Source organism: Lissotriton helveticus, chromosome 10 (assembly GCF_964261635.1).
Source record: "Lissotriton helveticus chromosome 10, aLisHel1.1, whole genome shotgun sequence".
Taxonomy (NCBI): Eukaryota; Metazoa; Chordata; class Amphibia; order Caudata; family Salamandridae; genus Lissotriton; species Lissotriton helveticus.
Genome location: NC_136071.1, coordinates 707,649,768 through 707,673,488, shown reverse-complemented (window position 1 = coordinate 707,673,488; position 23,721 = coordinate 707,649,768). Strand labels below are relative to the sequence as shown.

Genomic DNA, 23,721 nt, shown 5'->3' with positions numbered 1-23,721 from the left:
TTTAGTTCCAGCAATCCATGGACATTCCTAACCCTTTTGGGGAGTTAGGCTCATATGAAAGAAGGTTGAGGGACTGAAGACTCTTTTGAAGTGCACGGACAGCACCTGCCACTTTACTGCTTCACTCTTTCCCCAAAGTGTGCTAAAGGCAGTTTAGTGTAGTATTGTGCTAGAGATGCCCCTTTCCCTGTGTGTCACAGTTTTACAGCCCCTGGAAGTGGGCAGCCAGATCCATCTTTCCTTATGACTAGTCTGCAGATCAAAAGAGGCTGAGCAACATGTGTGCGAGAGACCCACTTCCCTGAAAGCATACCTTATATAGCACAAAGATAAGCTTTGACATACACAGCTTTGTCTGCCAAAGAAAGATAAATACAGTAGAGTAGAATACCCAAGATAGTGTTCTGGTAGTTGGTGTCCAGGCCCTGCACAGCAGTGTACAGTAGAAATCCTTACTATGTTCTAGGGCTGGTATTGTTGACCGCCAACTTCTGTGCCAGATTAGGAACAAACCTAAAGCCCTGCATCCTACTAAAGTGCTGCTCCGAAGAGCCTTTAAGGTGGGAGCCAGCTTGCTGTACTGAGAAGAGGGTCCAGAAGGTATCCTAAGTGGAGAGTGCTGGAGAGTGCTGGAGAGTGCTGCATCAAAGAGACATCCCCAGCCGAGCATTCCAGGGAAGTGGATCCAGGCACTTTGTAGAACTGAGGTGAAGGCCCGCCTGCCAAGAACCTCAGTGAGGCAGTGAGGCAGCACTAGCTATAACTTGCACCCCTGCCATGCACTGCTTATGACCTCACTTATGGCATCACTCATGGCATGTTCTATGACATAATTTATGTCATCACTGATGACACCATCCAATGAGTGTGTTAGTTTGTTTTATAGTTTACATAGTAGCGGGTAACTACCATAGTGCTTCTCAACCTAATTTTGTACAGTTTAGGTGCAGCTAATGTGTGCTAGTGTTTACAAAATGTGTGTACTCCTAATGCATCATAGCTGTATAGAGGTATGAGAACGTTATACATGCTTGCATTCAAGAGTAACTCTGTGTGCAAGTTGACTTGTTTTCTTTATGCTCCACGCAACTTTTCGGTTCTGCAAAAAAAGTTTCCAACCGGAGAAAGATTCTACGGAGTAGGTACTAACTTTTGTAAATGGCCTTCAGTTATTAGAGAGAATTGTGTCAGCATGATAATTTATACTTATCATGGAAGAGTGTGTGCCCTAGGTACTAGCCTATGTAAGCGTGCTTCTTTTGCTTCAGACAAAGGATTATTTGTAAAGTTTTCACCACAGCTTGAAGTGTGAAGCTAGTATGATCTATAGCTCCTTTAGATCGAGGTTATTTTTGAGCAAATAGTGTCTTTGTTGATAACTGTTGCATAGAATGTACACTGTTCTTATTAGATTCTTTTGAATACTCTGTGGGGTATTTTCCATGGGAGTTTCACTGTTTTCAAACAGTGTGGTATAGAATTAACTCTTTCCATAGATTAAACACTGTTTGTTTACAGTACTCAGTTCTCTACTGGTATCAACTTCATTTCTTAATGTAGTTTCAGTGTGTGTCAGAGGTTTGATGGTGATAAAAGCTGTCTGTAGTAGGGAATTTGGTTTGGAAATGACATTCACTATTTTGGCTTTCTCTGAACAGTTGTATACAGATTGAACACCATACTCAATGAGGGTTTCCCATATATATGTGGTTGATTGGTAATGTAAACTATGCCACGTGTAAATCCATAGCAATTTATATAGCAATATGTGGGAAAATGAAGCTTGATGTCATAAGTGATGTCCTCAGTGATGTTATAAATGATTTCATAGAATATATCATGAGTGATGTCATAAGTGAGGTCATAAGCAGTGCATGATGGGGGCGCAAGTTCTATAACTGGTGAGTTTCTGTGTTTTTTTTTAGCTCTAAACGTCAATGTTGATACTGACAAATTCACCTAACGATGAGGTAACATTAGCCTTTGTTTTTTTCAGGGAGTTCCTAGGGATTTTTTAACGTTAAGTAATGATTACATAAATGCAGTTCCAAGGCCATGCGCGGTGGGGCTGGTCAGAGGGCTTTGCCGTGGAGACCCCAGGCCATATTTTTTCTTTAATTAAGGCAGGGGGTGGAGCAGCCATCCTGCGAGCTGATTTTAGCCCAGGGAACCCTCTTCCCGGGGCATTTTCAGCCCCGGGACCCCCATCGCCTGTGACCCTATGCAATTTTTATGGAGTGTGAGGCGTACGGCCCCCCCCCCTGCCCTGGCAGATTTCAGCCCCAGGGAGCACATGCCCCAGGGCCTGGCACGATAGTAAAGGAAGAGGGTAGACCCTTGGTCCCTCGCTCCCCGTGTGGATTTCAGACCCTGGAACCCCTTGCCCTAGAGTCCGGCATTATATGAAATGGGGAGGGGGCATCCGGCCCTCCTTCCTGGGCTGATGATCGGCCTTGGGGACTCCATCCCAGGGCCCGGCTTAACACAAGGTTGGTGCCCACCCAAGGCACCCACCATGTCCTGGTTGGGGTCCGGGAAGACCCCAAGAACCAAGCCGCCACCCTGAACCCACCGGGAGCCAACTTTGCTCCCACCCACAGTGAGCAGCTAATTATGCTGCTCCCTATTGGCACAAGCAATATTTAGATCTGTTTCCCTGCCTGCAGTGAACAGATCTAAAGTCCCCTCCCAGCGGGCAGTGCCATTTTTAAAAACTCCCACCAGCTGAGATCAGACTTGGTGTTTGCTCCTGTATGGTGGGAGATCACAAATTGCTCCCACCAAGTGAGAGGGAACACCGGTTTCCCTGCCTGCGCTGTTGCTGGCAGGAAAACTGCTATGTCCCGGGGTAGACACCCCAGGACATAGCTGATTTTGGCCCCGCGGACGGGCGTGGCTTGTTTGGGGAATGCGCAAACACAACAAGATGATGGACGAAGTGCTGAAACATTTAAACCACTCTCCCCCAGTCAAGAGGTCTGGGTTGAATCCATCTTTCTTTTGCTCACTATGCCACGCCAGTTTAAACCCAGCCATGTCCAAATCAGTCTTGATCCTGCTCCTCATGGGAACATATTAGGCCCGAGCTGCCAGGCTAGGTCCTCCCTGGACCGGAAACAAGCAACCTGGGACCGGTTTCAGGGGATCACCCTTCATCAGTAAGTCTTGCTTGAATCCAATGGCACAGCGAACAAGGGACACACAGCAGTCATTTTGTTCTGATCCTGCAAGACTCTAGCGGGATTGGCTGCAATTTGTGCCTTATTTATTTATTTATTCATTTTGCTTTTTTGGGCCGGGGGAGGAGGGTCCCCCTCAAGGTTGTCTAGGGGTCAGTGTATGCCTACCCTGCCTCCATACATATTTTTTTTGCTACGCAGCTTCAGGAAATAGGACTAAGCCCCCAAGTCCTATAATGGCTGCCAGTAACATTTTTGTCATGTTGCTGGAGCCAATCAGAGCGCTTGCTCTCTCTGTAGTCTCACACCTGTGGGAGCGAGATGGCCCAAGGAAAATAAAACTCCCTGAGCCTGTGAGAACGCTCAATTTTTAAAGTGGCACTCCTGCCAAAGCCATGGAGACTCTCATGAGCCCAACTGCCAAAATATAAAATACTCTTTTTAGCCTTAATAGCTCAAAAAACTACTGAACGGATTTACACCTAATCTCAAAAAGCACAATCTGCGGACCAAGATCTTCCTTCCTGCTGAATTTGGTGCTATGCCATTCAGCAGTTTTTGCTGTAGCCCATCTTAAAGAAGTCTATGGCACATACAGGGGATTTTGCGTTTTGGGATCCCCCCCCTTTTTTTCACAGCCCCACTTGACGGATCACCCCAAAGGTTTTCAGGAAGGAGCTGTGGTGATTGAACTTTGTTTTTGGATAGTTTTGTGAAGATTGGTGAAACAAGGCCAAAGTTCTTAGCAACCGCCACTAGGTTTTAATAGATATATCGAGATAGATACACATATATATCAGAAACCACCTGATTTTGCATCAACAAAACAGGTCAGGCACAGACTCCATTTTGCGTGCTTCTTTATTGCCTTAAACAACCCATATGATGATAGATATATATATATATATATATATATATATATATATATATATATATATATATATATATATATATATATATATATATATATATATATAGTTTTTTTATTTGCTTGCCATAATTTTGATCCACCTCCCTTATTTAGAGTTGGATGGACAGGTGTAGGATAGCAGACTAAATTGTACCCCGTCAGCGTAAACCTTCCTTTGACAACACGAGGGAGTACAGGCCATCGAGGTAACTAGTCTGACTGTCCACCCTATTTAGAGTGGGTGGTAAATGTGTTTTTTAATACATCACAAGGAATATCCTGGTACTTGGGGACAGCACTCCCTGGTGTCGGGCCATTAGTTTTCCTTTTCCAACAACAAGCTTTCGCTGCTGCAATATTTTTTTTCCTTCCCTCAAAGAAAAAACTTTCAAAGTTTGGTGTAAGCGTCTGTCCCCTATGACGGACACTCGCCAATTTTTTTAATGGCTTTATATGAACCAGAGAGTCCACCACAGGGCCGGCTAGCTACTAATGCCCAGTAACATTATTGCAGACACTGAATAATCTAATGGGGTGTCTTCACTTAACAGGCATCTTCAACCTTTCATGGCTTTTTTAAGCCACAGATAGTAAATGATTAATTGCTTTTTTATTAACTATCAGACCATGCCTTCTCTATTTTTAGACTGTCTTGCAGTAAAAAATACACTACGTGTGCACTAACCAGATTCACTCTGTTTATTCTATGATGCAGTAAATGTTATGTTATATTATATTATATAGAACTTGTAAAGAGCATCATGGCGCAATAGGCACACACAATCCTAACTCTAATGTACCTTGCGGTTCTCCTGTCTTCATTAATGTTCGTCATTCTTAAAGGCAGTTGCTGCGATATTGGATGCAATTCAGAAAGTGTATGTAGAAATAGCAAGACAGGGAACACCTTGTGGATTGCTTGTTGGCCCTTAATAATGACACAGATACGTCGTATAGCTCCCTGATTTCTCAGGAGAACCAGGAGGGTGGTAATAACTGGCTTTGCATGGATCGTCATGGGCGGGATTTGAAACTTCTGTGGTGAACTTTGAAGATGTTGTCCACTGTGGCACACTACATATAACAGTTTGGCAAGGGGTAACTGGAGTTGGGGGAGTTGGTTGTTGTTTGCTAGTTAGAAGCTATTGTGGTCTAATGATGTGTTTGAATATGTTTTGTGCTCAGACTGTATTTGCCTGCTTGTCATTTTTTTATTATATGTACTTGCATGCTTGTCATTTTTTATCTATTTATTAGATTTACTTGCTTAAATGTCATTTTTATCCTATTTATTATATGTATTTGCTTGCTTGTAATTTTTTTAACCTATTTACTATGTACTGATGCAGTGTATTATTCATTTTTATAGCGTATCCTGGTAACTAGTGCTGTATGTTTTTAAATGAAAAAAATAAAATGTTGTTTAAAATAGAAATAACAAGACTGTTTTGTTTCAAACATTTTTTTAAGTGCTAAGTGATTCTCATAATTGCACTAAAGGTAACTGAAATTATACATTCCTTTCATTTTTATTAAACTTATAAACATGCATCACGGAACTTCAGACAGTATTAACCCTCTAAAGTTCCCATCTGATTGGTCGCCTCAAGTTTTAAATGAAAATCCTCAACTTTTTAGCATTTTGACTTCAACTAGCTTCGTTCATCAGATAAAAACTTTTTCAGATTAGTCACCTTTTTTTAGTTTTGTGCATGTGTTTGCGTATCTCTTACGAGAATAATAAAAAAGGGTCTGCAGTTGAATTTGAAAACAGCTGTGGAGTAATATTATTAGATTGTTTTCCTTCATGTAAAGCCCTAATTAGAGGAGATTTCCAGGTGTGAGTTACTCAGTATGGTATTGATGGGTGAACTGATTAAACTATGAAAACAAAAGTATGTGTTAATCCGCCATGTTATATCCTTTGTAAAATAACAAAGAATCATTTGCTTGTACAAGTAAGTAGTAGGCAGACAATGTACGTCTGAAAACGTGTTTTCTTACTAACTGACAGAATATCCTTGTTCTAAATGCGTTAAGTGCGTGCATGCCTGCGTGTTTTTTCATGCGTCCATTCTGTATCAAAGTACGGGTTTCTATTTTTTCATTGCTCCATTTTTATTTACATCATTCACATTTCTTCGAGTCTCCATGTACATTACATGGCCTTTACGCACAACAGACAAGATGTTGTGTTACATCTTTGTTTGTGTGTTCCTTTGTTCCAGCTTGAGACACCTCATTGAATTCCTTTTATTGACTGAACAAAGATTAACTATTCTTTGTGTGCGACTCGATTGATAACGTGGGATTCTGCACACCTTTATTGTGGCGAATTAAAATTCACTCTGCAAGGTTTTTAATTATACAATCAAATAAAGTGAGACCTTAGAAGCATTTGCATATTATATGAAGAAATCTCATATAACAAATTCACCGTGGATTCAATTAACATAATAGCTAATTATAGATCTCATCACCCTTTGGCATAACTTTGCATTCATGTTGCCTCTGTTTTAGCCTAGAGCAACAAAAAAAAACGGTTTGTATTCTCACGACTAAATATTGGCTTTTAAATAATTTCTAAACTGATTTAAACATATTATGGATGAACAAACAGTGGTAAAATTGCATTCACCGTTTTACTTTAGTGTAACACCATTTCATGTGTTTTATTTCACTAAACTTTTAAACTCTGGTACGAAAAACGACATATTGTTTAGTCGAGGATATTTTTGACTGTGTGGTTATCAATTTACTCTGTTAGTTTCTAATGACATACTGAATTCTCACAGTATTATTCTGTTGTATGTTAATATAGATTGCCTTTTACATAAAATATGAAAAAGTACATACATTTTTACAGTATTTTACATGTCGCTTCGGAAAAGCTCTGCTGGAGAGATGAATAAATATTTTCATGAACACTTGCATTATGCAGTGGTAATATTTTGCACTGTTAGTTTGCTCCATTTATACTTTAATTTTACATTACTGAGTATACAATTGTCCAAATACATTTTGTGCAATGTTGATTTTATTTTAATGTGTTTTGTACGTATGTGATTTGGTCAATGTTGAAGAGTGTACTTTTGTTTAAATAATATAAAACATACATCGATAGGAACGTTTTGGGTGAAACAGTTTTGACTTGAGCATATATTGATATTCACCTTATTAGACAATGTTGCCCGTGAATGAGTTAGTGGGTTCCAGATGTTGCTACAAATAGACAATAAGGAAGTTTTAGCTCAAGAAAAAAATGACTTTCTCATTCTACAATGATGTTCGACCTTTCATTCATATTTTAATTAGTTAAGTATCTCTGAGAAAGGGCTTTCTGGTTTGAGGGCCATGTCTCCGGTTTAATTACAATGGGACTTGCTCTGTTGACAAGTACCATTCATATCCCTACTCTTTAAAAACAGAAGAAAACGCTGGTTGCATCGTATTTTTAAGGTCCAAATGTGGTTACCAACTCATTGTTTTTAAAATGTAAATACACTTTTTAACGCTCTGAATAGCTTTCTTCTCTTTGGGGATTAAGTGCTCCTAAGCTGCTTAAATAGTCTTTGGAAGCTAGTCTTCAAGTTGCCATACATAAAAGTATGAAACCATCTCCGGCTTTTGCCCCTCTTCGTAGTTGTCAGTAGCCTTTCGCAATTGTTTACTGTTCTTAGCACAGCAGCAATTTTGTTGTGGAAAATAGCTTGTGAATAAGCGATTTACATGAAGAAGCAAAGCATATGAAGGCTTCCAACAGTTATCTGTGGAGGAACAGAGGTGAACAAACACACTTTATATGTTTAAAGCAGGAGACAGAATGTGTATTTACATACTCAAAAATAGTATCTTGGTTTGTTTCCCTGAACTTTTGCACTTATTACTAAGGACTCGTGAACGTCGCAGCTGTTCACTTGTATCCCGTTTAGGCTAACAAGTAAAGATAACTGGTTATGAGGATTACACATTTGAGCAAAAAGTGTTCTCTGTGACCGAATTAAAAACCTCTGCCTTTTCTCTCCTTTTGTCAGGGGGTGAGGAATGGAAGTTTTGGCCCACACCTGAAAGGGTGTTTTCCCGTTTTATGTATTCTTGCATTTGGCATTATTGGACGCTAGTTATACATATTGCATTGTACTTAAGTCAGACATCTCTGAAACCCTATAATAGAAACAATATACTGTTTTCTTAAATAAATGCAAATATTTTTGTCTATATTGGCTGTAGTGCGTTATGACCCTAACATTTCATAAGACATGCAGTGGATGCGACCATACTGATACCTGTTCTTTTGCATACATGAACCCACAGGGCTTAAGTCACATACTTTACTATTTTGAATGACTCAGTGCTTTCAATGTGACCTACACATGTGATATCTCTTTATCCTGAGCCCTTTCTTTTATCTACAAGCTGCGTCTACCAATGTATTGTGTACACCCACACTCTATTGACTACATTCCCAGTTTCAAACACTTGCAGACTGATATCTAATGAAATGACAGTGCACCCAACGGGTCAACAACCCGTTTAAGCTCTTCATTCAAACCTCCACTAAAAGCACTCCATTGAAATAGCGCTCATTTATGTCTTCAACTTCATAACCTCTGACCACCATACCTATCTATCTTCATTCTCCTTGATTGCCCTGCAGTCCTCAATACTGTCCGCAATGGCACTCTTGATGTCTGTCTCCCTACTCTTATCTGGACTAGTCAACAACTGATGTGTTTGGTGTGTTTAACTTTGCAGTACAGATTTCACTTTTCATTCTTCATGCAACCATACCCTACTATACTGTACCTTAGAATCTCTTTCATGTGAAGGGGCAAGACAAGAAGGATTTAAGCGGTTTGTAGGAAGAGTGTTGTATGTGTTATTAGGAATAAAATGCACTCCTGCCTCGTCATCTCGGAGTTCCATGACCTTTTAATTGAACCCTGTCTTCAGCCTTGCTCCTCTACGATCACGGAACGCCTGTTACTTGCAATATCCTTCTAATGTATATTGGGGGTCCTTTATTGCAAATATTATGTTAACGGTAAATGCTTGTTGGGGTTTATAGGCAAGTGCCTGATATACTGCTCTTCACGTACTTAGCACATCCTTTTCTGCTTCATAAACTAGAGTTTCCATCAGCTAGTAGTTGTTGAGAGCAAATAGAACACATTGGGTCTTTTGGATCAACAAAGGCATTATGCTTTAGGTCTTTTTAAATGTGACCTACGCAGGTGAAGTCTCTTTATCCTCAGTACTCTTTTATCGGACAATTTCCATCTACCAATGTATTGTATACAGCTACCCACTGGTAACTGCATTCCCCGTTTCAAACACTTACAGACTCATGTCTAATAAAAAGACAGTGCTCCAGACGGGTGAACAAACTGTTTAAGCTCTTGCATTCAAACCTCCACTAAAGTGCACTCCAGTGAAACAGCGCTCATTTGCGTCTTCAACTTCATAACATCTAACCACATCTATCTTCATTCTCCTTGATTGCCTCTGCAGTCCTCAATACTGTCAGAAATGGCACTCTTGATGTATGTCTCTTGCCCAACTCTTATCCGGACTTGTCAACAGTTATTTTTTTCTCTCTCCTTACTTGTTGTCAGTATCGTTCTCTGAGTGCTTTATCACATGCACCCTCTTGTTCACTCTGTTGATAATCTCGTGTTATAATTTGCTTACTCTTAATATCACTCTGCTAATGGCACTCTCATCTTTTTCTTTTTTTTCTCACTGAAAGATTGTGTGACCGACTATCTAAGCTGCCCAGTCAGAGATATGTCTGTGCTTATGAATGCTTAACACCAGTGCCTAACATTCCTCTGAAAAATTGTTCGGAAACTCATTACCTCCCTATCACACAATTTAATTCTGACATCCTTACTAGCTTGTAAAGTTGGAGTTTATTTCAACACCGAAATTAAGCTACATTATCACCTTCATTTCAACCTATGTCCACTACCACCTTTGCAAATCACACAAAATCTTTCCTTCTGACTCTTCACCCTTATAGTGATTAATGCTCTAGAATGAAGCAAGCTGGACTACAGCGACCGCATCTCCTCTGGCTTCATTGCAGCTTTTTACCACTTCTCAATGAGAACTTTGGTACCTGCACCTTGTTCAAGTTTTCATATTCCACCCTTTCCAGCTGTACCGGTCCTCATGTTGGTAGTCTAGTATGAGGAACATCCCTCCATAACCACCCCTTCACAGTTTCCAGGTACCCTACCTTCTGCGCTTCTGGCCATCTTGTATGAATATAATCCCCATTTCATTTCAGAAGTCCTACTCTCCTCTGCACCTCAAAAAAAATATATATATGTTCCTTTGTGGCAAACGTCTGCACTTTTTTAAAGCTACTTCTATCATGGGCATCTTTAGGATACTTCTCTCAACAACTCCACAGTCAACTTTTCTTGCATATCGTGGCTTCTTTAACTGCAATGCATAATATCTATGATGGTGCTGCTCTAATAGTCTCATTATGTCTCCTTCATTCCTCAGTCTTCTACACACCTAGGCTTGTTGTTGCTATTGACTACATAGGGCTTATGGGAAGTTTGATGTCTTCTATGCACAGTTTTGCAAATAGTCCTAACTCACATGTTCTATCAGGGTTGGACTGGAACTGACAATAGGCCTGGGCGCCAAAATAACAGTGCTCCCCATTAGAGAAATTGTTAGCTAAACTTGGCCGATCTTAGCAAATTGGGTCAGTTTTGAACTTGGTAACTACACGCTGTATAAGGGTTTTGCGAAGTATGGAAGATTGCATGGATTTGAGATTGCTGCAGGCAATGTTTGTTTGTTTTTAATATTGGGGAAATCGACAATAAAAATCAGCCCAGCAGACCATAAAACAGGCCCAGAAACAGCCAAAAAGCTGTCCCCCATGCTGATCCTGTTAGACCAGCCTCTTGGGCACTGCCTGATTGCCCTCCAGGCCAAAATTACCCTGTGTTCTATATTTCCATTTCTCACTAATACCTATGTCTAGTCTGTCCTCTCCCTCCCAGTATGCTTGATTGCCCTGTAGGCTAGTCCAACCCTGTGTTCTACATTTCTATTTCTCACTAATACCTACGCCTAGTCTGTCCTCTCCCTCCCAGTATGTTTAACACGCCCCATCCCCAAATATGCCTGGTTCACCTCACATCACAACTGTATGCCCAACCTTTTATTCCCATTTGCAAGCAGGTATGAAGTTTCTGTTCCCTTCAAATCCACGTTTTCAAATATCCCACATACCCATTCTTCTTTACACTTCCTGAATGCTCATTTTCTTATCTTCTCCTCTAAACACGTTAAACGTGGCATATCTAATAAACTATTATTCACAGGTTTTCATACTTCGTAAGTATTAAGTTTAAAATTTTGGATCCACTGACAGTTTGCATACTTGTTTTTGCCTTTATTTCGAGGTAAAACAATAAAAAAGGCCGTTTTGTGTGTGGTGACTGCACAGATGGCATTAAGGGAGCGTCTTGCCTTCTACCCATTTGCCAAGAGCGACGTATTATATGTTCATCAAGCGAGTAGTTGTGTGTCTGTGTTTTTAATTGTAGGTGGTCATATTAACTTCAAGGCTGTCACTCAAAATAATACACACCTTGTTGGTCCATCTATGCTTCCAGATTACTGTAGAATGATTTGAAACTTTAACTATCAACTAAGGTAAAGGAGGACTTGTATTTAATTTAAAATGTGTTTTGATTGCTGGCTTGTTAAGAATTTTCTGTTGTTCTCGGCTGCGTTGGGTCACCAGGACCCATAAATCAATGCCCATAACTAACCCAGGTCATTCCTATCAGCAGCCAAGGTAAAAGGCATGTTACAGAGCATCACTGCAGCTGCAGTTTAAACAACGAAAACAACAGCTGGCGTTTCACTCTTATGATCTTTTTTTCCCTGAAATGAATAGTGATTATCAGGAAGGAGATCTTTTGGCAATGTTTATTTTTTGCAAGAAGTTGATTACAGGAAAGGAGAAAAAATTCTGCACGTTGCTGTTCGTTCTGAGGTACAGCCCTTTTTTAAATTTGATTTACATTAAACGCATTCCAATATTTTTTTGCATCAAACAACACATTTTTGGGTGTGTTTAGTTTTTCACTACGGATTTCACTCTCATTCTTCATGCAACCATACCATACTACTTTTCATGTGAAGGAGCAAGACACCAAGGATTTAAGCGCTTATAGGAAGGGTGAGGGTGTGACCATGTGTTATTAGGAATAAAATACTCTCCTGCCTAATTATCTCGGAGTTCCATGACCTTATAATGGAACTCACCATCGGCCCCGTTCCCCTATATGTAGTCACGGAACTCCTCTGTACCTTGTAAATATCCTTAAAATGTATACCGGGGGTCCTTTATCCCACATATTATGTTACATGAAATGCTTGCTGGCGTTTTAGACCAGTGCTCTTCACGTACTTAACTCATCCTTTTCTGCTTCATAAACTGGAGTTCACATCAGCTAGTAGTTGTTGAGGACAAATAGACCACATTGGGTCTTTTCCACCAACAAGGGCATTGTGTTTTAGGGCTGTTTGTTTATCTCTTTGTTGTACACTGCGTCTCATTTAATTTCACTTTCAAATTACAGTTTAGGTAAATGAGCGTCTGGTGCAGTGGTAAAAAAAGTGTAATCTCAAGCTGGCGCTATACAAAACATGTAAACAATGTATTTTGAGCATATGTGTTTACATTAAGTAGCACATTCATCCCGATGTAATTCAGTGAGATGGCATGTGCTATCCTGCCGAGTCATATTGTGCTTGGGAGCAGATCTATGTTTATGTCTTGGAAACATAAAACAAGATATTTTCTTTTTAATCTCAGTGGCACAACTGAGTGCGCATTTGCCCTCCTTTCTTTATATATTTTACATACCCGCATTCCGAATTCTGTTTGAAAACTAGGCCTGGTTCTAGTTGGATTGGGGGGGAAAACATTTAATTTGAATTCTTCAGCTTCTGTTTGTGTGATTTGAGTCCAGATGGCGGTGAAGCAAAGAAGCCCATTGTGCAAATGAGGCGCATAATGTGAATGTGCTCCTACAATGTAATCATTGAGACCGGAAGGGTTCATACTGTGTCTGAAAGGAGACAACGGCGACTGGATATAGCAACATTGCAGAGCCGAGTTCATTTCAGATTCAGCTGCTTTGACGGCGGTTGTCATGAAAACTTCCTACTTTGATCAGCAGAGGGTGGAGAGAAAATCTTCTTAAAGGCCCAGGGTTGCATCTCTGTTGTTTACTGTGCACTTGGCTTCAGTCCACGCCCTCATCCGGAAGAAGCAATAGGGATAGGAGCATTTTGCACCTTGACCTGTCTAGACGGGAGAGCGTATTTTTTTGTCCCGGTTACCAAGGGCAGTGAGTGCTCTTTGACCCCTAGAACACTGCCTGCTGAGGCTCTCACTGAGAGCGGAGGTGGCGTGTAAATCTTTCCGCGGCATTCCAGCTTATTTCAGATGAAAATAGATTCGCAAAAAAGGCTCGGACCAGCTGTTAAGGAATACGGCTGAAATAGTAGAACCTGGGAGAAGTTGCGTTTCGTAAGCGATCATTTTTTCTTGAAACCCTGGGGAAGCATTAAACAGCTGCATGCACGGCGATGAGCAGCAATTAGAAGACGCGATGAGAGCCCAGCCGTTTCTAGAGCTTCAATTTAAGGACCAACCCAATTTAATCCCACGACGTTTACGTTACGTAGGAGAAATCGCAGTGCAGTGTTCTATCTGTAGGAGTTTTTTTGCCGTGTTCCTGTTTTCGTTTGTATTAGTTTTTTACGATGCAGTTTATGCGCAGTAAAGTTACATTTGCATCGAATTTAACTTTGTAAAACACCATACTGCATACAATCGTATTTTCTGAACCGTATAGATGAGTTTCATTTTGATAATTTTGAAATGCAATGGTGGCCATTTAGCAAGAAAATGTGCTTGTTATATTAATTTGTAATTTCTTCATTTTTAAAATAGATTCCTTTAATAAAGTCGGAGGCGTACATATCAGATGTTTTGGAGACTATCTGTGATAAAATGAATGACTACAACCTCCATGTCGACCCTGACACCAAAGAGAAGTCTTACAAGAGGTTTGCGCCAAGAGACGATGAGAACATGGGCTCCGTAGACTTTAACAACTTTCAGTTCGATTTCGATGCTTCCAGCGCATTGAAATATGCGGTAAGAGCAAAGCCACTTGTTTATTTTGCTCGTTATAGTATTTTTAATTTTTCGACAGATGCTTAATTTTGACGGGGTTAACCGCCCGCCAGAGATCTCAAATATTTAAATACAAATGATTGATATACTTTTTTCAACAACTTCCACTGATCTGAGCAGCTTGTTGTAGCATGAGTTGTAAACATTTGTTCACCATTAATAACAAATGTGATACAACTAAGTATACTCCCTACTTGGAAAGTTATGGCATAATCTGGATTACTTGTCCGTGAGTAACACATAAGAGTTAGGTAAGTAGTCAACTATAGCACTTTAATTGAACACATTTTAAGAAAGATAGTCGTTGCTGACTAGTCTTACTTTTTTATTTATATCTAAATTGCACTCCTTCTGTGGATGCAGTTATTTGGGTGTCTGCTAAGAGAGAATAGGAAACATTTTTAGAGAAAGCTTTGCAGGTTTAGGAAATATAAACATAGAGTCTTGCATATTGAGGTAAATACATAAAAATCTTAAATCGTGTAATTTTGGTGTTCCTCGACATTGTAGCTGGATCAAATATACCCGAAGTGTGACATTTTGTGTACTATGATAGATGTTTTTCTATACTGCCTTAGCTTAAGGTATCACACAAAATACAATTCTTTTAATTTACACTATATATGCTTGTGTTTTGAGGGTTATCCTTGAATGTAGTTTCCCACGTGCCACCACTCTCCAATTTGTTTATTGCCTTTGAGGTATCAAGAAAAACAAAATAATAACTAAAACCATAAGAAGGATTTTGAAATAAAATTTACCTCACCGGCTTTACCCCCATTTTTTAGGAATGTAACCCAAATATTTTTAACAGATGACCCAAGCGTCATATTGTCAAGGGGACATAAGTATTGAAGTGGTAAGTAGTCTGTCTGAAATATGGCAGTTGTTTCTAGTGCACATTTTATAATTGATCCAATACCTGGTAACTTTCAGCTAGCTATTTTTTATAATAGGCCCTGATTTTATTTTGAGTTGACCACATTTGTGCAGTTTATAGAAAATGTTTAGAATACCCTGGAGGTTGTGGTGTTATCTTTAAAAGTATTTTGCAGCATCATGTTATCTTAATAAAAGGAGCAACTGTCTGTAAAAGTAGATCATATGGCTGTATATTTTGCAGAAATATGTGTTAAGTATAGAATTAGTTTTTGACTGAATCCTCTTAGAAATTCAGATGCATTTGAGTTTTTTTATATGTGGTATAGGTATTAAGAATGTACAATTATCAATTCATTCAAATATCAAACATCGTTTCCAAGTTGATGCAGACATTTTTTATCCATTTGTATTGCAAAGATTTACAGATGTGGCCTGGTGGGCATTTTATGAGCTGTGAAAATAGGACTGAGCCCCGCTTCTTCACTTTGCCAAATTGTGTGTTTCAAACACATCACTTCTCTCTCCCTCTACCTGTCACTTCCACCTATCTGCCAGTGAAGGAGAAAGCTTATATAAATAGACTAAACACCTATTTCTAATGTATGATTATTTTTTATCTAAAATAGTGTATTGAGAAACTGTTAGCCTTCGTTAGAAGAAAAGATTGCCTATGCATGCACAGGAAAGAGTCACATTGTGGAGTACTGGTAACACATCAGTGAAACCATCCCTTTCTGAAAAAGTTATGTTCCCAATGTTATTAAATCTTGACAAACACCTATCTGCCACATTTGGTTGCGTCTTCGCAATGCAATAAACTCTGAAATGCGTACATATATTTTACTTTTATCTTCTTAGTGTGAAACCGTAGCTGAAGAGTATGAAGAGGAAATATTTTCACTTATAACCCAAGATGCAAACTCTCTGGTTGACAAGCTATGCATTGAGAAATCAGGTAGTGTATCTTTATTTAAATTTACAATCCATACCGAGTTTCGTTTTTAAAATCTGAAGTCGTGCTTTGGTGTGATGCTCTATTGTGATGTCTTATTCAATAGGAATGGTGTCACTGTGACACATCTAAACATATTATTTTTTTCACAACTATGTGTTACACTTCATTCCAGACATTGCAACTTACTACAGTTGTGCAACTGACCCACTATGATTTATTTTTTATTTTTATTTAAAATATTAATCTCTTACTGCTTGACTTTTGCATAATCTTGTGTAATGTTTTCAGATGTTGATTGTAGGAGGTGCCTTTAAGAAAGTCTGTGTCATTGAAAATGGTTTTTGGTTTCATATGCATACTTAAATACATCTGATAGTTTTAATTAATCATCAAAAAAGCATTAACATGTTCATTAGAAGACAGAACAGAAGCAAAACCTATGTTGTTTCTTGTTACATTCATAATCAGATAGGAATTTGTCTTGCCATCCCACACTGACCAATATGAACAGCCTGGGTTACTACTGTATTCGTAACGCAAGCAGATTTGGGATGAAGCACTACTTTAAACTGTTCACGTTCAATGTAAATATTTTGCACTCTACATCAAATATTAAGTTTGATAACAATTTTATTTAAATTAAAGCATGTTATCATAATATTAAAATAAATAGGTAAACTTCCTGATGTTTTACATTAATATTTAATGGCAGCAGTACTGCATGATTACTAAATTCAGTATATGGTGTGGATTGCAAATAAAGTTGATGTAAACGTGAGATTTTGAATGTAGTTACAACGTAATCTGGATAAACACCGTGACACTTTAAATTAAGGACTTCTTTGCACATGCACCTATCTCCCCTTATGTGGCAATATTTAAAATACAGCCTTTTAGAAAATGTGCTTTTACATTTCAAATGCTTCATAGATCTTTTGTATTTTGATGAGTTTTTGGCTTTCCTGGCCTTATTTTCAAAATCATACAATTGTTGTATTTTTACCAGTTGGCATACGGCCAGTTTCATCACACAGCTTGTATTCAGATAGAATTAAGAGCAATCTTTTTAAGATGCCTGCAGGATGACTCAGCGAGTTTAACCCTTTCCTTGACATATAGGTAGAAATGAATGTCACATTTCAAATCCTAACAAAGAAGTTTCAGCATTCCACCCTTCCAAGGTCGAGAAATTGAGTACAATATATTGAGCAATATTGAAATTGTTATTTCTAGCACTTAGTAACCACAGAATTGTGGTATGAAACACAGCATAAAAACCTTATTGTAAAAGGCCAGGCTTACTTACCAATTATTCTTACTGCACTATTTAAAAAAGCACACTTGAAATGTTTAAATTGGGTGTGCTTTTCGGATTCATGATTTATGGAATACTCCTAAAACGATTCTTCAATTGCCTAATTAGTTAAATCAACTTTTTTCTTTGCTGTAGCTTTTTCAGTTTCACTAATCATTGACGATGCGTGTAAAGTAGTTCTTTGGAAAATGAATTGAAGACTTTCCTAGAAATTAGTTTCATGTTTGGATTAATTGAAAGGACAATACATACTGTGATTAAGGACAGTGTTTTTGCTTAAGACGTGGTTATCGTGGTTGAAAATTAAAAGTAATAAATGGAAGTACAGTATTTGCACTGGCTACTAAAAAGATTGTTTGAAATCACAAGGTCATAGTCCATAAGATGGATGTATGCTTTTATCATCTGTGTGACCTTTATATTCCAAATACATTCCTGTCCATCATACAAATACGGCACTATGTAGTTTGTTAACACTTACTAGAAAGATCAGGAGAAGCGTTACCGGAAATTTTCAAAAGCTGAGTTGAAGATACTTACCATTATTTGTAGCAGATTGCACTAGGTAATGTCAGGTAAATGTGCATACCAATTTGTAATGGAGTTCAACTACTATGATGGCTGTTAAACTACAAAATATGACCAGCCTAAACTCTGTTGGCAAGGTCTGTTTTCCTGCCACCCTCAACTAGTTTTACAGATGTTTTCGGCTGTGCACTTTAATTGCATTTTTAGTTGTATTTACAGTTTGTGTTTTGTAATCCTAGAGATATTTAAACACTAATTCAATATGAAAATATAGAATAAGAGAAGATAATCATGCTTTCTCTAATTATATTGGACCGAATAACTTGTGCTAATTAGCCCTACAGATAAGAGAATACTGTACACGCATACCACGTTTAAATCATGTTACAAAATAGCACGTATTAAAAAGCTGTTTTAAGCTCTTGACTTTGATGACAAGAGGGAAGGCTAGGACCACTGTAGACAACCACACAATTGCAAAGTTTGATTACATATATTAATGTCCTGTTTGGGAGTGGCCATTGTATTGAAAATAGTCATTCTGTACCATGGTAGACACTAACAATTTCGAGACCTTGGGTTCTCTGCATTTTTGAAATGGGTTGTGACTTGTTTTCATTTATAAATTGTTGCCCTTAGTGATTATAATCCAAGAGTGTAGTTATTAAAAAAAAATCAATGGTGTTTTTTGATACTGACAGACTTTTTTATGAATCTTGGTGATTGTTGAGAAAAAGAAGGAAAATCATACACGGATGCAGAATGTTTTTTAAAAAGGAGAAATTAAACCAAATCAGTAAAGTGAGTTATTTAATATTATTTTCTGCTTTTCATTGCACAGCAATGTTATGCAAAATAAAATACTATAGGGACTTTTATTACATATTTTGTTGTGAGTGGGTGTTGAGGTCATCTGCAGATTTTACAGTGAGAAATCTGGAAAACTCATTGAATATTTAAAAAGCCACAGTTGTTTTCATATTTTAATGTACACAAAACATCACCACACATGCTATGAGACATCAGTTTTTACAATCTGACATGGTACACAATACACAGTGTTTTGTCAAGATTGCTTCTCAGTTTCATCACATTTCACCAGGACAATTGAACTAGGTTTAGTCAACAGAATGGTCCTCTAGTTTTGAAGTGACCAGTGCTCTTTAAAATTTAAATTATGTTGCGCAGATCCTGTTTATCTTCTACTTGGAAAATACAAACATGAAATTTGGCAAGGGTGTACACTCATTCATTAATTCAGTAATGATACAGGAGTATCTAGACCCAAAGAATGGAAAAGGAGACTATCCTCTAAAAAAACGTATGTGAGCACATACTTGCAAATTGTGGTCTTTGTAATACACACAGTTTTTTGCACAGTTTGTCCAAAAACAAAACCTTTACCTTTATAAAAAACATTTGGCAGATACTTCTTCGTTGATGCAGAGTGAGTGGCCTCAATTTCCAATAAATACATTGATTAACAAAAAAGTAAGTTGCACAATATGTGTTAATGAAGTTGATATTTCCTGATCTTACAGAGTTCAATGGTGTTTCAAAATTTTTTGAAAATGTCTTAAATAAATAAAATGTATTGTTTTAAATACTCGCTGTCATTACATGTCCAAATTATTAACACCGGGGGTTTCTTGTTATCTGGTTATAGCACAATTATTATGTCTCTTAAAGAGTAAATGCAGAAATTAAAATCTAATTTCATATTTCCGTACACTTATTTTTTTCAAGAAAGTATAGTAGACACTTATAACGGAATTATCTGTAGTTCTACATTGTTGTCACTTTCTTGTGCTTTTAAAATAATCATGTCCTCTTTTAACTTTAGTTTGATTTTTTCTTATTTTGCTATTCTGTTTAGAAACAATACTAATAGTTTTTTTCCCATTCTTCCTGCAGGGTTTTGTAAAATTGCTTCACATTCAGAGCTATAAAACTGCTAACAAAAATTTCCAGTTAATGAAGACGAAATCTAAAGAAGATGTAGTTGTACACACATTATTTCTATTTGCCTTTTTGAACTCTTTATATCTACAACATGGTGTATGTATAATAAACACGTTTTATATTACTGTGTTGAGTTTACGTTTAAACTCCTTGCTGGGGGAAAAGGTTTAAAACATCATTGTTGATACAGCGATGCAGCACAAGTGTTTATTCCCTCAATGGCAACATGTACGTCAAAAAAGGACTGTATCACAATAAATATAACATGTTGGCTCAGAACAAATATGCCGGTTATAAATGAAGTATTCTGATGCAATAATTGCATTTAAATACGTATTTTACATTAGTAAATATATTTTACAATAGTTATTTGGAAAATTTTGAATGTGAACTGTTTTGACAAGTGTTTTTAGCCTCAAAAGTATTTTTTTTAGAGTAGAAAAATATTGTGTTTTTTCTAATTCTACTCCACAACTTAGAATATAATGTTGTGTGGCATAAAAAAGCCACTGCATTTGTTAACACCGATTACCAAGCAGTTAGTATTTCACTCGAATATGCTTGTTTCCCATTGTTATGGTTATCTACTGACAAAAGGAATATCTTCTGCAATAAATATTTTTTTAATCAGTTTTAGGAGATGGTATATCGTATGGTTTGAAAGGTTGGTCAACACAACTATAATCTGACATCAATATTGCGATGTGGAATTTGTTACACTTTATACTTTTTATAATTAAAGTTTAAACTTGTGATGCCAAGTGTAAGTGATTGACTTTAAGAGCAGTACCCTCAAACCCATGTTTATGTCCATTGCGATAATGTCACCTCCAAAATACATTAAAAGCTAAAGTCACCAAAAATGCCTTTGTGAAACTGTGTTTGTTTTGGTACATGACAATGATTACCTCTTTGCAAATTCTGAGAAAACTTTGCAAGAACTATTCAAGTTGTTAGTTACTGACTCCCATTTATAACCACATTAAGGATTAGTATTTCTGATTGTTAACATTTCCAGTGCAGAAATGACAAATCACGTCATAGTCCTATCCATAATAAATCATTTGTATATGCAAAAACGTAACCCTTCTGCAATGCTGTGCAGAAAAAGAGCCCGCTTTTTACTGTAAATGCTCAAAGACATGGACTAAATTAGGAAGGGAGGAGTCCGAAATAAGATACATTAACTCATTGCTCTGTATATAATGCATACATTATATACAGAGCAATGAGTTAATGTATCTTATTTCGGACTCCTCCTTTCCTAATTTATTTTTTTTTAAATTTTGTTATCAGGTGGTCTGATTGTCATTGTCTGCACTGATACAGTGCATTGTCCAAAACCTCACAAATGTTTTCTGCAAAGCCAAATGAGCAGCCTTTTATTAGACCTGATTGAATTCCTACAGCCAAATAAAGAGTAAATGTGTTTTAAAAATAAGCAACATGTTGGAAAATATTTATTTGGCAACCCTGACTTCAGCATTCTTAGTAAGAAACATATTCCACACTGCTTAACACATCCAGCACACAGTCAACTCAATTGTTCATAGACCAGTAGGCAATGGAAGCCATTGCACACCTTCCTGATTTTTAAACACAGGTGTCCACTAGGTGCCCAGTGTGTGTTTGTATGTATGTTATATTGGAGAATGCCCACTTGTGATACCATAGTAACCGTGGACGTGCCACTTTCTTAGCAGTCTCATTTTCAGATGTTTGTAACTTGCAGACATTATCTATCCCTGCCTGTAATTTCAAATTTGGTTTTAAAATCCATGGTCTCAATATAGTTATCTGATATTTGAAAGTCCCCCCCCCCCCCGAATGCGAAAGTATGGGGGGGGAAGTATTTTTTGCTCGTACTACAAATTTACTTTTTGCAGTGCCTGCTAAAAAGAATGCAATGAAGTATGTACCGTATGAATCTGAGAGACTACACTGCACAAACAGCTATTTCAGTGTGTGCTGCCCTTAATCAAAAAGATATAAACGCTATTTAATCTTTTATATGAAAATCTATATTTTCTGATAATGCTCATTGTAACATTTTTAAACATTTGATAAAATGCTTATTTATAACACATTTTTGTTCGCTAAGTAAACATTGCAGAAATAGTTAAATTTTGTTAATTAATATTGTCAGTTCAACTGGTAAGTTTGTTTACTTTGTTTTTAGATACTTTAGTAGAGCATGAAAAAGTAAGAAATCGAGTGCATTTTTGAATGACCATGTGAGCATTGGTGACAGTGCAGTACTTTACTAAGAACAGTTTGTTATAATGTTAGATATGTTTCTGAAATAACTAGTTATACTTTCCTTATGGTAACATTCCTCAAATTCTTCCATTGAAACCTTCCAAATTTAGTAAATCAAGTCAGTTCCATATGGGAGAGCGTTTAGAAATCTACCAGCATTGTTCATTCAGTGGCCATTTTTTAAAAATCAGGTTGGTTTTCACACGGCATACGCAGCCAAATCCATGATGTATGACTTTTTGTACACCTCTCTGTTATTTCCATGCAGGTTAGGATGTTAGTCCCCTCCGTGAACAGATGTAAGAAGCAGATGCCCTTACAAATGGCTTTGAATGACCTGAAGGTGGATGCCCTTATGGGCCTCTTTGCAGTGACAACCTGTTGCCTGTACCTGATAAGTGCTTGAAGGGAGGACGCTTCCTAGAAAGCCTTGCTCCTCAAATTGTCTTTTTTGCCAGAAGCTGCTGGCTCAAAGATAGGGTAATAAGTGAAATAGGCTGCAAAGGTTGCCAACTGGCAGTGTCCTTTCTCCCCCCCGGGATCTAGCTGCTTAGGTGTCTAACTCCTTGCGCCCAGATTTTCCCACAGCTTGCCATCGGTGGTGTTTCTCCTTTATACAGTGCAGGGGTTGATCCTCTGGTACCCCCAAGTGCCACTCTCTATGACAATCCTAATTTGAGGCCACTGACCCTGACAATTTCTTTTAGATCCATTTGACAGGGTCTTGTTTCTGAAAACTGAGCGTGGTCTACTAAGACTATGCCATTTAAAGCTCCAAAATGCCTCAGTACTCAAGGAAACAACCGGTTCACTGCCCAAGCAAACCTCAAAAGAAGGGGACTCCACAGCAGGGGATTGCAGACTTTCGATTGAAAGGTCTGTTCCCCATTCTTTGAGGGTCCTTCGAGTCGAGAGTCTTCTCCATCCCCATTTGGTGCCCTAACCCTGTGGTGCAGTCTGCCTCATTATATACTTATAGGAGGTTAAAAGGTCAATAGATTAATCTCATTTCAGATAAAGTCCCTGCAGGAGCTTATTCCAGTGTTCGTACCATGGCTCATCCTGTGATCCACCGTCCTATAGAGCAATTATTTTCATATCTGGGTGGCTCCTCATCACCAGAGGTTTGTTTGTTTTGCTATCTTCTTTTCTGTTTCAATTCTGAGCTCTTTCATTTGGGTGCAAGCCCATTATGAGAGTGTTCAATAGGGTGCTATTTCCTTTTGTGGATCTTATCCTCTCAGGAGGGTTTCAAGTCTATGCCTATCTGCATCCATGATCTGTCTTTCTAATGCTAATGGATTGTCATATGGCATGTGGATTGCTCTCTTCTGTGTGTTAATTGGGCGTCCACTGAACCTGAAGAAGTTCAATCTCTCTCCATGAGAGACAAGAGTTCACTGAGGTTCTCGTCAACACTTTCATGGCACATGTTTTACTCATTCCTGACTAGGTGATCAGATTTTGCTTGTAGGATGTCCT

At 38.1% G+C, this 23,721-nt stretch overlaps 1 protein-coding gene across 4 annotated transcripts in view; it reads left to right on the top strand.

The window, feature by feature from the left end:
• Positions 1 to 23,721, top strand: part of CNPY1 (canopy FGF signaling regulator 1) — a 511,443-nt gene that overhangs the window by 381,497 nt on the left and 106,225 nt on the right. For 3 of the 4 annotated variants that reach the window (XM_078663253.1, XM_078663255.1, XM_078663254.1), the window contains exons 4-6: positions 14,093 to 14,299; positions 16,079 to 16,175; positions 19,933 to 20,843. In XM_078663253.1, the coding sequence (XP_078519379.1) occupies positions 14,093 to 14,299; positions 16,079 to 16,175; positions 19,933 to 19,967 (339 nt within the window). In that variant the 3' untranslated portion in view covers positions 19,968 to 20,843. Of the gene's footprint in view, positions 1 to 14,092; positions 14,300 to 16,078; positions 16,176 to 19,932; positions 20,844 to 23,721 lie in introns of those variants that run through there. The other variant, XM_078663256.1, reaches the window with a different exon arrangement.